This window comes from Apaloderma vittatum, unplaced genomic scaffold, assembly GCF_000703405.1.
Source record: "Apaloderma vittatum isolate BGI_N311 unplaced genomic scaffold, ASM70340v1 scaffold21906, whole genome shotgun sequence".
Classification (NCBI taxonomy): Eukaryota; Metazoa; Chordata; class Aves; order Trogoniformes; family Trogonidae; genus Apaloderma; species Apaloderma vittatum.
In genome coordinates this window covers 1,434-13,721 of record NW_009722541.1, presented here as the reverse complement: position 1 = coordinate 13,721, position 12,288 = coordinate 1,434, and the positions used below count along the sequence as shown (strand labels likewise).

Sequence of the window (12,288 nt, the reverse complement as noted above, 5' to 3'; positions counted from 1 at the left end):
GTGGCACCTCCCGCCCCTCGCAGAACACGTCACCCAAGACACGAGCGGGCTCTTTGCCGTGGAGAGCATCATCATCCTCACCAGGGACTCGAGCCAGAAGCTCTCCTGCTCGGTCCGAAGCGCCGTGCACAGCCAGGAACAGGAGCTGGCTCTCTACGTGTCAGGTGAGCAGAGGACGAGGGCGTCCCCATGGAGCTGCCCTTGGGAGGCAGAAAACCCGGGGTGCTGTTTGCTGGCGGCGTTTGCACCTTTTGCAGACGTGCAGCCAAAATTCACCCGTCCTGGAAGTGAAGCCCCCTCCCTGGGGCAGGATTTCTGCACCCACCCGGGTTAGATGCAAATGTAGAACAAAACTGCGAAGGAGAAGCCAGCCCGTGCCCGCAGTCCCTCCTGCTGTGAAATCCCTTTCTACTGCTTTGGGATGAGAAACCAGTCGTTGGGTCTCCTTTTAGTGTCGGCACATGTGAAATGGATTTTTATTTTTTTCCTCATCACACAGAAAAATGTCCTTTTTTACTGGGAGACTGATGTGGGATGGGGAATGTGTCAGAACAGAGATGCAGCAGTGAAATGGTCCGACTGCACCACAGTGTCACGTGTGTCCAGCTGCCTCCTGCTCCTTTTTTACCTTGGGAATGAACAATTTGGGAAGACTTTCTTTCCCTGGGCATCCGATAACTTTCTCCTGGCGATACTGCTCTGGAGTGTTGCTGGTGACGCACATGTTACCGTGTTTCTGGTCCTATGTTGCCTAATGAAATACAACATTTTTTCCAAAGAAAAAGAAATCATGATTTGACTAGAAATAATTAGTTTCAAAATCCGTTCGCCCTTTAAAAATCCCTCACAATATATGCACACAAAGCGGCACCAACCTCAGACAAGTGCTAAACTGCCCAAATGGATTATTTTATTTCACATTACGTTTTCTCTTTTCTGGAGCTGATTTTCGATGGGATCCAGACCTGCTTGGGATGAGCTTGTATGAAATAGAAATAACCAATTGCTTCCCATTACTCCTTGCAGAGTAACCCCTTAGGGGATTTTTATTTTTCAGATCCCTTTTTCCACAACGCCCACCCTTGGAGGATCGCCCTGGGTGTGGCGGTGGTGGCTGCGGTCTCTCTCCTCGCTGTCACAGTTTATCTCTTCAGAATTAAAGGTATCGTCCTGGCGCCGCGTGTGGGGCTGGGCGGGGGTCCTGCTCAGCCGCCCCTGGCTTTGAGGGACAAGTGGCTTTGAGAAATCCCTGGACAGTCCCAGAGTCTTGTCTCGGAACCATGTACTTAAAGACCCACGGATTTAATTGCTGGCAAGAACAGAAAGGCTGTTTCTCTGCCAGCAAGAAGGACGTGGGTGTCAGAGCACGTGGGTGTCACCCCAGCCCAGGGTGGATTCTGCCTGCAGGAACGGAGCAATGATTTGCCTGGCCCTGCAAAAACAAAAAAAAGTTACTTTTGGGGGCCTGGCAAGGCTTCTTTTCCTTCCAAAAGACTACAAATACTACAGAGGAATAAAGCTGAAAATCCTCTGTGTCCTATCAAAAGGGGCCAGAGCTGGGGGACTGCAGCACTTGTGCTCCAGCCAGCGCTGAATTTCCCCACATGGAAGAATTCATTTCTGGGGGATGTGGGGAAGGGAGATGCTTTGGCTAGCGGCTATAGAAAATGATGAAATTAATTTATGGAATGGTGAAATTATGAAATCAAGTTGGAATTTGAAGGGAAATTACAGCAGAAGGAAAGAAAGCGTGAAGGGATCTTCTACGAACAGCAAACTTTACTTTTTGAAGGGCTCCTCCCAAAGCTGGAGGAAGAATAGGACAGTTAGAGAGCACCAAAGGCAAAATTTCACCCCGTGCTCCAAACCTGCCCCTTTGCCGCTGCCCTGGAGCTGGAGGAGCCCTCGCTCAGGTCTCCAGCCCCGCGGCGCTGGGCTCTGCCCAAGGTGCCTTCCAGGAGCGTGGGCAAGATCTCCAAAGGTTTTGAGAAGAAGAGGCTTGAGGAGCTCCTGGGCTATGAGGAATTTCAGCTTCCTCCGCAACCCAACAAGTCTGTCGGAGGAAAAAGGAATCACGCGGGTGGTGATGCTCTGTGCTGGTTTTGTTTTTCAGGGACGCAAGAGGCAGCGCTGCGTAAGTCTTGCTCCCCGTCCTCTGTGAAAACTTTCAGACTTTTCTATTCACCCTCTCAGTCTGTCCAAATATTGCTTTTAGGCAGACACTTCCCCCTCCCCTGACTCCCCCAATACTGTGAAAATTCACTCTGAAAAGCCATCAGGATTTCTTGCCTGAGTCAATGATTTTTAGGAGTCTCATTTTAATTGAAGTAGTGAAACACTACTGAAAAGTTACTGTTTTCAGGACAAGATTTCAGAATCTTCCTGTAAAAAATATAGATTGATTTGTTGCCAAAACCTTAAAAAATAACCAGAAAGACTTGTTTGCCTTCTTGCTCATAGAATTGCCACAAAATAGCCCCTTGGCCATTGAAAACGAGCTCTTGCTAAGCTGGTGCCAAGGCAGGGGGAAATAAGTGATGGGGAAAATAAATACGGGTGAGCTCGCTCAGGAATCATGAGCATCCTTGCAGCCAGAGGGGAGGTGGCATCCCTGGCGACAGGAAGGTTGGATTAAATGATCTCTAATGTCCCTTCCAGCCTAGGCCAGTCTATGATTCTACAAAATCTATGAAATCAGTGGGTCTACCCCTTCCTCCCAGCCTGGCTCCTGGAGGGAGTGGGACAAACTGTGACTCACGTGTGTTTCTGTTTCTTGTTCAGGGCGCTGCAATGCAGAAATCGGTGAGTCTCCTTCTCTTCCCTGCAGAGGAATTTTTACAGAGTCTGTAGAGGGCGGTGATTTTATTTTTTTCATTTTCACTTCCAAAGCATGTGCTTTTCCCCTACCAGGGGAGAAAGGAGAGAGTGAATCTGAGAATCAGGAAAGGGAAGATGATCGAAGGTGGTGCCTGGGGCTGGGTGACTGCAATGGTCACTCGGTGACGGTGCCTACGAGGGACCTCCCAGAGACCTTTTCCTGCCCCAGATTGGAGCAGGACAATCTGCCCCATGGCCTGCAGAGCAGAGCTCCGGGCTGGGGCTGGAAAGGGCTTTGCATCGCCAAGTGTTGGCAGAAACCTGCTCTTTTGCACGTGCGGGTGGTTACGGGAGAGGTTCTACCCAAACCGATGTCCCACAACCCATTTGTATTGAATTTTTTTCTCTTTCAGAGAAGCAAGCTGAAGAACTTGGTGAGTATCATTCTCCTTCCTACATGGGAGATTTTCCAGTTGGGCCATTTCCTCACCTGGGTTTCGAATGCATGCCCTGGCTTTGTTCTCCTTTTGGGGAAGGAGGAGGTAGCACGCACTGAACTCGTTTCAGAAACAGTATTTTCCTTTGCTCTCTATGTGTTTTAAAGTTATTCACTTCTATACCAAGAAGAAAATTCTTTCAGTTTTCAAAGGAAGTACAAACAGGCCGTAAATATAAGGCTGGTTCAGGACAGGCAGCGTGATTATGTTTGTAGAAAATGGGGGGGAGCCCTCTTGTGTAGATAGACATCGAAGTTGTAAAGCTACATTCTGAGAGATGGGTTTCACAAATACAGCAACAATTCAGAAAAAGTTAACTACACGGGATATCATTTTCCTGGGCTAATCCAGTACAAGTTTAGTGTTCAGATCAACTCTCATCTGTGGCTTTTTGTCTTTTTTTAAAGCCTGGAGAAGATATGCAGTGCCTATAGAAGAAGGTAATTAACGGTTGCTCTTTCAGGTTGCTGAATCTTCTTCCCTGCTTTAGTCTCCCTTCCTGGTTGTTCCTGTCCCACAGTGATGCTGGTGGGACTGGGGCTGCTTCTGCCCACCCCCGATTTACAGAAGGGTGACACTCAGACCCTTGTTTGTTTGGTGCCTGCTCCAGTTTCAGGTAAATCTGGAGAGTTCTCTCCCCAGCGAGCAGCGCTGGCCGCGTCTTAAGGACGTGGGGACTTCTTCAGCCTGGAGGTCTGCTGACGATCCTCTTCCCTCTCTGCTCGGTGTCATCTCTCTGCTTCCTTTTCTGTTCCTTGCCTGAGCACTGTTCCCTCGTGCAGCTTCCCATGCCACGGACTGCCAGCCATCGCCTGCGCCCTTCTTCTTCTTCCTTGGGCAGCCCCAGCACAGATCCCTCCCGGGGTGAGCTCTGCCCTCATGCGTTGACTCCTTCTCTCCTGCAGTGAACGTGGTTCTGGATGCAGACACAGCCCACTGTGACCTTGTCCTGTCCCATGACTGCAAAAGTGTGAGACGAGAAGACAAGCGGCAGGACGTCCCCGACACCCCTGAGAGATTTAACCCATGGCGCTGTGTGCTGAGCTGCGAAGGCTTCACCTCGGGGAGATGCTACTGGGAGGTGGAGGTGGCGGACGCAGGAGGATGGGCCGTGGGCGTCTCGAGAGAAGATGTGATAAGGAAGGGCGATCTTGAGTTTAAACCGGAGGAGGGCATCTGGGCAGTGGGGGTGTGGGCAGGGCACTTCCAAGCTTTCACGTACCCTACTCGCACTCTCCTTCCTGAAATCCAGGCTCCCAAGCAGATCCGGGTCTCTCTGGATTACGAAGAGAGGCGGGTGACATTCTTCAGTGTTGATGAGGGAATTCCCATCTTCACATTTCCAGGGGTGTTATTCGAGGGGGTCAGAGTCCACCCTTGGGTCTGGCTGGGTCCAGGGACGTGGCTCAAAATGTGTCCCTGATGGGAGGAAGTAAGAGAAGGCTTTTCTTTAGGGCACCTCAGGAGTGCAAACTCACAGAATGATTTAGGTTGGAAGGAACTCACTGACAATTCTGTTACAGCCACCGACTCATGGAAGAGTTGACCTCAAACTGCCTCAGGAGTCTTTGGACCTTGTTCAGCTGAACTGTGCAGGATCTCCAGGGACGGAGATCTCGTCCCCTCTCTGGAGTTCTGCCCCAGTGCCGCAGCTCTCAAGGGGAAGAATTAACCCTTTAGGCTTGGTCAGAGTTTCCCCAACTGCAGCTCGTGACTGTTGCCTTTCATCCTCGCTCCCTGCCTGTTGAACAGCACTTCCACTGAAAGACACTCCTGCAGCAGGGAACGGTTTTAAATGCGCGGAATAAAGTCGCTTCATCGGGATTTGTCTGTAGGTGTGTCAGCACCAACTGCCTGTGTCTGAGGCGCTGTCTCCATCTCCTTTCAGCCTGTGGGGACTTGCAGGCACTGTTCAGAAGATGGATCACCCCATCCCGCAGGACACAGCGGAGGCACGCCGGCGGGATCAGCCCACGGCTGTGCTTGACCCCCATGCGTCGATGTCAGGACCCCAGGATCTCTCCTGGCCTCCTCCTCACCCGCTCATGGGCAGAGCGCGCCTGCAGACGACTCCTGACCTGAGCTCCCCTTTCCTCTGGGCCAGCGCGCCCCTTCCCCTCCAGCAAGGCCGACTGCAGTGGCCTGCTTGGCTCTTCTGCTCCTTCTCCTCCCAGGAGTGAAGCAGGCGGCGTGGAGGACCTTTGGAACGCTCAGGGTGTCCTTGTGCATTCCTCCACCTGGCAAAGGGAGACAGGGGGGCAGAAGCAAGGACAGCAGCTGTGCCTTGGGGCCGTGGCGTGCGAGACTGATGGGTGGTGTCAGCTCTAGCTCCGGGGTGAGGAGGGTAAGAGCGGTGCTGTGCAGAAGAGGGAACCACGTGCAAGGTTAATCCTATGAGAAGGCCAGGGTACATAACCCTGGGTACATAACCCCAGGGTACATAGTCTCCTCTCCCTTCCCATCCCTGGCTTTCTGTTGGCGATGGCCGATGCAGAGCTAAAAACCAGCCCCACCAAGTTCTGCCTCTGCCTCGGGGCCTCTTACCCCCCCGGCGGGACTGAGGTGCCCCTGCAGCGGGTGGGCAGGGGGCGAGAGCGGGAGTGGGCACAGCAGGGCCCCCAGTGCACCAGAGGGATAGACCGAACCCTGTGGTGTTGTGCTCCCAAACCAAACTGGGAGTTGGGGAGTCAGAGGGGGGGAAATTTCCAAGGTACCATTGCTTGAGAACTGGCCGTGCTTCGAGCTGCTGGGGGGAGATGGTGAGGGGATGCTTTTGCAGCACTTTTTCTTCTTCCTCTTTCCTTCATTCATTAAACTGTCTTGACCCACAAAGTTTTTTTCTCACTTTTGCTTTTCCGGTTCTCGCCCCATCCCGCTCCAGAGGCAGTGGGTGAGCAGAGCAGCTGGTGGGTGCTCAGCTGCTGGCCCGGGCTGACCCACCACCACACGCTGTAGGAAACCAGATCTCCCCTCCTCTGCAGCATCTCCCCTTGCAGCTTCTGGGGACCCTCCAGCCCTGCAGCCCCAGATGCTGGGCAGTGACCTGTGAGCCAGGGAAGTGGAGCCAGCTTGGCTGCAGGAACAGAGCGGGAGGAACCAAAACCGAGCTCCTTCCTCTGCCTCCTAATCTCCCTGCCTGGGCTGTGCTGCGGCTTCTGCTGCACCGTTAAAGCTGCCTCCCAGCTCCCCAGAAGAGCCATCCCCACGTTTCCTGGCAGGCCAGAAAGGAAGGATCCCTCGCCTACACCACGAACAACTGGCCAAGGTAACGTGCAGTTTCTAGCTGGTCTGGGGTCCACAGGCTGAGGTGCCTGCAGGAATGAAGCCCAGTGTGCTGAGAAAGAGCTGCCTTGAAGCAGAGGAAGGAGCGGACGTTTGTGCAAGGGACCCCTTTCTGAGAGGTAAAAAGACGTGGTGTGGGGGGCAGGGGTGCGTGCAAGGGCTGCCCTGGGTGCAGCTGTCCCTCCTCTCCTGCACAGAAGCAAGGAATGATGGAGCTGGTCTCCAGTGGAGTCTCTTCCAAGGAGAGGGTGATGTGGCGATGTGGCAGCGAAAGCGAGGGCTGTGCTGGAGGGCAGGAGCTGGTTTTGGCTGCTCAGGAAGCAGCAGCTCCTTCTTCCCAGCTGTGGGTGCTGATAGAGCCCGGGCAGGAGGGAGGCGAAGCTGCCCAAGAGCGATGCTGGAGGGTCCGTGGGGGAGTCCCAGGGAAGCTGTGTCTGTCGGGCACGGCCACGGCCGTGTGAGGGAAGCTCTTTTCTCACGATTCACGCTCCAACCAAACTCCAGCGGAGGAATCAGCTGGCTCTGGATGAGGGCACGTTCGAGGCTCTTCCAGCACACGGCTTGCCTGGGCTGGGCTAGGCTGGGTGTGCAGGGACAGGAACACAGCGGAGCCACTGCTTTTGCAGGGGCAAGGGCAGCAAAGCCGCCCCAGCGCGGGAGGCATCGCTGTGGGGAGGGACGTGAGAGAGGATCTCCCTCCCACAGAGGAGGGTGAGGGCAGCGAAAGGGCAGAGACGGTGTCTCCTCACTGAGCCTGCTGCCCTGCCAGGGTGAGGGGACGGGCGGGCAGTAGGTGTGGGACTCCTCTGTCCCTTCCCTTCTCACAGGGAAGAGCTGGGGGCTCAGGGGGCTCCCGGAGGCTCCGTTGCAGAGGGGTTTGGCACAGGCAGAAGGGGAGGTGTGTGTGCTCGCACCTGCCCGTGTGCCCAGCTCGGCTCTCCCCTCCAGCCATCCCCCGCCGCCGCCGCGTCCTGCGGCCCCGGCGCCCCCCGGCCAGCGCCTCCGACCCCGGCCAGCCCTGCCCGTCAGAGATGAACAAGATCAAGGACATCCTGGAGGTGAACTGCACGGAGCAGGATCTCAGCGCCGTGCCCCTCGGCCTGCCTGCGGACACGGGCATCCTGCTGCTCAGCGCCAACCGCCTGGTGTCCGTCTCCACCACCGCCTTCTACAACCTGACCCAGCTGCAGGACCTCGACCTGTCCGACAACGGGCTGGCGGCTCTGCACACCGAGGACCCGCTGCCCACCCTGAGGGAGCTGATCCTCTCCCGCAACGCGCTGGGGGCCCTGCCCGCTCTGGTGGGTCTGCGCAACCTCACCCGCCTGGCCGTGGCCCACAACAACCTGACCATGCTGGCCCCGGGGACTGACCACGCTGGCCCCGGGGACTTTCCACGCCATGCATGATCTGCGGGACCTGGACCTGCGAGGGAACCGCCTGCGGACGCTGCCCCAGGAGATCTTCATGGGGCTGACGGCGCTCAGATACTTGGACCTCTCCGACAATCTCCTGGAAGAGCTCCCCAAGGATTTGCTACAGGACTTGGAAAACCTGGAGACCCTCTGGCTCTCGGGGAACCTCCTGCGGACCCTGCCCGCCGACTTCTTCCCCGAGGGGCATGACTTCATGTACGTCTTCCTCCCCGTGGCACTGTGACTGCGACCTGTGCTACCTGCGGAACTGGATCTTGCAGAACGAAGACAGCGTCTATCAGCCAGAGCGGGGCCGGGAGAAGACAAAGGTGGAGGTCGCCCCTGAGAGGGTGCTGTGCCACAGCCCCGTCAAGCATCAGAAGATGCCCGTCATCGACTTCAACTCCAGCTGCAACAGCGTGGGGGATGCGGACGCGCACAACTACGAGGAAGAACCGACAGAGATAGCCAGCACGGCCGCCGCCTTCACCTCACCTCCCCCCATCCCCGCTGTCACCTCGCCTCCCCTCAGCACCCCCTGTAGCCCCACCCTCACCCCATGTACTTCACCTGTGATTTCCAGAGGTGCCAGCACCACAACTCCTGTGCCAACCAGTCTCACTGTCACAGCCACACAGACCCCCAGCACTGCCGTCATTCTCATTTCTGCTCCTGCCAGCACCCCTCACAGAGCCACCACCCCTGTCCCCACAACCTCTCCGCCAACCACTGTGAGCACCAGAGCTGCCAGCACCAGCAGCCGTCCCCAGACCACTCTTGCCACCAGCACTAGCAACACCCATTCCATGCCCGTGGTGTCCAGTGGCACCTCTATGGCACTGCCTTCCACTGCCCTGCTGGAGACCTCTTCTTCTGCTGTCAGATCATCATCTCCTCTTCTGCCATCATCCACCACCATCACCACCACGCGTTCCAGTCATGCCCCAACAGCGCCAGCTCCCCTGGACACAACACCTGGACACCCCACCCAGCCTGCACCTTCCCCTCCACCCGCACCTCCGCTCTGCCCATGCTCCGCCCCAGGACTGCTTCCGCACATGCTGCGCTCGCGGGCGGGCGGGGAGGGTCCGCAGTGGGGGCAGTGGGTGCTGAGGCACTGCTGCCTGTTGCACTGGGTGCTCTACCTGGCCTCCTTGGCTCTGCTGGTCCTGACCGTGCTGGCTCTCGCAGGCTGGCTGGCCTGGATGTGTCTGGTGGGACGGCCCTCCTGGCACAAGTCCCTGCAGACCCAAGAGGTGCGGCATCCGCTGCTGAAGCCCAGGGAGCCGTACGGAACCACTGAGATGCAGCTCAGCAGCTTCAAAACCCCCCTCCAGCACCCCATGTTCTGCACCATCAAGGAAGTAGAGTTGTACCCTGAGGTCACTTACTGCACGATTAAAGACCTGGGGGTGCAGCACAGTCCTCCTGCAAGATCCTCCTTCTGCACCACGAAGGAGCTGTGGGTTCACTGTGGTCCTCAGGGCATTTCGGTCAAGCCTGTCTCCAGAAAGCTGACGGTGACAAACCTCAGCTCACTGAGGACCCCTTCTGCTTACAGCCTGGACAGGGGTGTCAAGGCCATTGGCGATGTCAGAGTGAAATACGCTGGCAACACCTTGTAAATGCTTTTGTGAATTCTGAGAAGGAGACAGAGGGTTGTGGCTCTGCTTCACGTACCCGTGATTTACAGGGAAAAGATCTCCTTGCCCAGGGAGAAGAGACGCAGCTCCTTCCTCTAGTATTGCTCTCACAGATCCTGAGGTCTCTAGATCTGAAACAATTATCTGAGTGCTTGGCAGAGGGACAAGATGTCCTAACATGGTCAGCGATGGCTTGGGGCTGCCACTGCCTGGTTTCGGGGTGGGTGTGGAAAAGCAGAGCTTACTTTGTACTCCGTGAACCAACCGCTTCTGTTTGCATGATGCCGTAAAGATGCGCTACGCTTCCACCTCGGTGTCGAGTTGTTAATCGCAGAATAAACATTCTCAATTACAAACGCAAGCTGGTTTCATTTCATTGGACTTCCCGCGGTTCTGGCAGGGGACAGTGAATGACAAAATTGTCTCTAGAACTTACAACAGTGAAGACAGAGAGGAAAAGTCCCAGCTTCCTGACTCTTGCCCCGAATGTGTGATCCTTCCTTGTGGAATTGAACCACATGGGAAAAGCATCCCACCAGCACATAATAAGTTCAGGCAGTGGTGACGCAGGTGCTTCTGGATGACCCACCGTGGGATGGCTGGAGATGGGGGCAGAAGAGCAGGAGGCTTTGGAGGACAATGGATGTGACTTGTAAGGGATCATACTAGGACAAAGTGTCCAGGGGCTGGAGGAGGTGACTGAGTGTGGTTTTTATCATGACACCGGGTTGGGAGAGATCAGTTAGCAACTACCAGTGGGGGAGCACCTTTCACCCTGGGTAAACAGGTTGCCAGAAACAGGGGCAAATGCAAAGTCCTGTACCCTGGAAGGAAGACCACAACAGAGGGGCGACAGACTGGCTGGGCAGCAGAGCAACAGGAAGGTGAGCAAGTTCCAGGACTGCACCCTGGCAGTGAAGCACGAGGAGCAGAAGCCTGGGCTGGGGTGAAGGGTGGCACAGCCAGTAGACCAAGGGAAGTGATTATCCTCCTCTTCTCAGCCTTCATTAGACCACATCTAAAACACTGTTTTGGGGCGTCACGAGAACCTGCAACGCTCCCCTACACAACCCAGGACTCCCAATCCCGTCCCCAAAGGTACCACTGGTGCCCCAGTATCACCCACAGTCCCTATTACCGACACTCGCCCTTGCAAGTCCTCCCTAGGATTCTCTCAGCTCTCCAGACACCAGGCTCTCTAGGTCATTCCGGGAAGTCAAGACCTCCCAGAACCACCTAGAAACCCCAGAGCACCCCATTGACCCTGCCACCTGCTCCCCAAAGCTTGGCACCTCTGGGACTTTCCTATTCCCTAAGGATCTACCAGGAACCCAAAATGTCCCTCAATCCTGAGACACGCACCCTCTCCCCCGTGCCCAACACATGCAGGCACGCAGAGCCCCAGTGCCCTTCATCCACCTCCTGGTCCCCACCACCACCCATCCAGGACACTCACGCTGTTGCTCTCCTGCTCTCCTCCTGTTCCTTCCAAGAAGCACGTGGATGTCTGGGTTCCCCAGCAGAAAGAACAAGACCCAAATGGGCAGTTGAGGAGCCACTTTTATTCAACCCAAGTGTGGGGGCAATTGGGGGTTCCCCAGCTCCCAGTGAAGGGCCTGGTGCAGGGGAGTGAGTATTCCTGGAGGCACAGGGTTGCAGTGTGGGGAGTCTTTGTGTCCCACAGGGTCCCTACAAACTGGGCATGTACCCGTGGGGTGTGAGCTGCTGGAAACCACAGGAGGAACCCATTCCGGAAGAACATCTGGGGGTGATTTCATCCCATAGAAGTGCCCATATGATGCTACCAGGGGATCCCAGGGTGGGCTGTCGAGCTTTTAAGCACCCCTTAAATATTATTGGAGGTTTCAGGTGATCTTGAGGGATCCCCAAGGCAGCTGGGACCACGCAAGGCAGGGGGTACAGTGAGGACACAGGCTTGGAGGTCAGTATAGGCATGGGGCAAGGTGCCCCGGGTGATCCAGCGCCGGGAGCCCGGCTGGTAGGCGTGGATCAAGTGGGTGTCTTGGTAGGTCTCACGACTGTACCCTCCCAGTACAAGCAGTTCCCCCCCCAGCACAGCTGCGCCCCCAACTACATGGGCCCGGGGCAGAGGGTTGAGGAGGACCCAGATGTTCAGTTTGGGGCTGTAGACCTCAAAGGCCAGCTGGTCCTTGTAGCCAGTGTAGCCGTCCCGCTGGCACAGCCCCCCGGCCACATAGAGCTGCCCACCTGCCTCCTCCATGACGTGGCCGGCTCGCGGGCCGTTCATGGGCGCCAGGAGCCTGGCAGGCGCAGACGGGTCGTAGCGCAGCAAGGATGCCTGGCACTGGGACACCTCGTCACATCCCCCCGACACGTAGAGAGCACCATCCAGGGCACAGGCCGCATGGCCACACAGAGCCATCGGCAGGGGCTGGCACCTCCTGGGCAAGGAGAGAGAGAGGGTGTGAAGGGCAGGTTAAGCAGGGACCACCCTGCAGGTGTTGGCCCCATCTCCTAAGTTACTAGTGATAGGATGAGAGGAGATGGGCTCAAGCTGCACCAGGGGAGGTTTAGATTAGATATTAGGAAAAATGTCTTTACTGAAAGAGTGGTGAGGCATTGGAACTGGCTGGCCCGGGGAGGGGGGGAGGG

At 56.2% G+C, this 12,288-nt stretch overlaps 2 protein-coding genes across 2 annotated transcripts; both read left to right on the top strand.

Annotated features, from left to right (window-relative positions):
• Positions 1–10: 10 nt before the first annotated feature.
• Positions 11–4,737, top strand: BTN2A2 (butyrophilin, subfamily 2, member A2; the record flags this gene model as incomplete). Its single annotated transcript, XM_009871814.1, has 6 exons — positions 11–164; positions 1,058–1,162; positions 2,782–2,802; positions 3,231–3,251; positions 3,722–3,754; positions 4,220–4,737. Coding segments are annotated over 6 exons (852 nt in total), but the record flags the coding sequence as incomplete, so codon positions are not given.
• Positions 4,738–5,795: 1,058 nt separating this feature from the next.
• Positions 5,796–9,636, top strand: GP1BA (glycoprotein Ib (platelet), alpha polypeptide). The gene is given in 4 exon segments (XM_009871813.1): positions 5,796–6,024; positions 7,545–7,963; positions 7,965–8,239; positions 8,241–9,636. Coding segments are annotated over 4 exon segments (2,319 nt in total).
• The last annotated feature ends 2,652 nt before the right edge of the window (positions 9,637–12,288 follow it).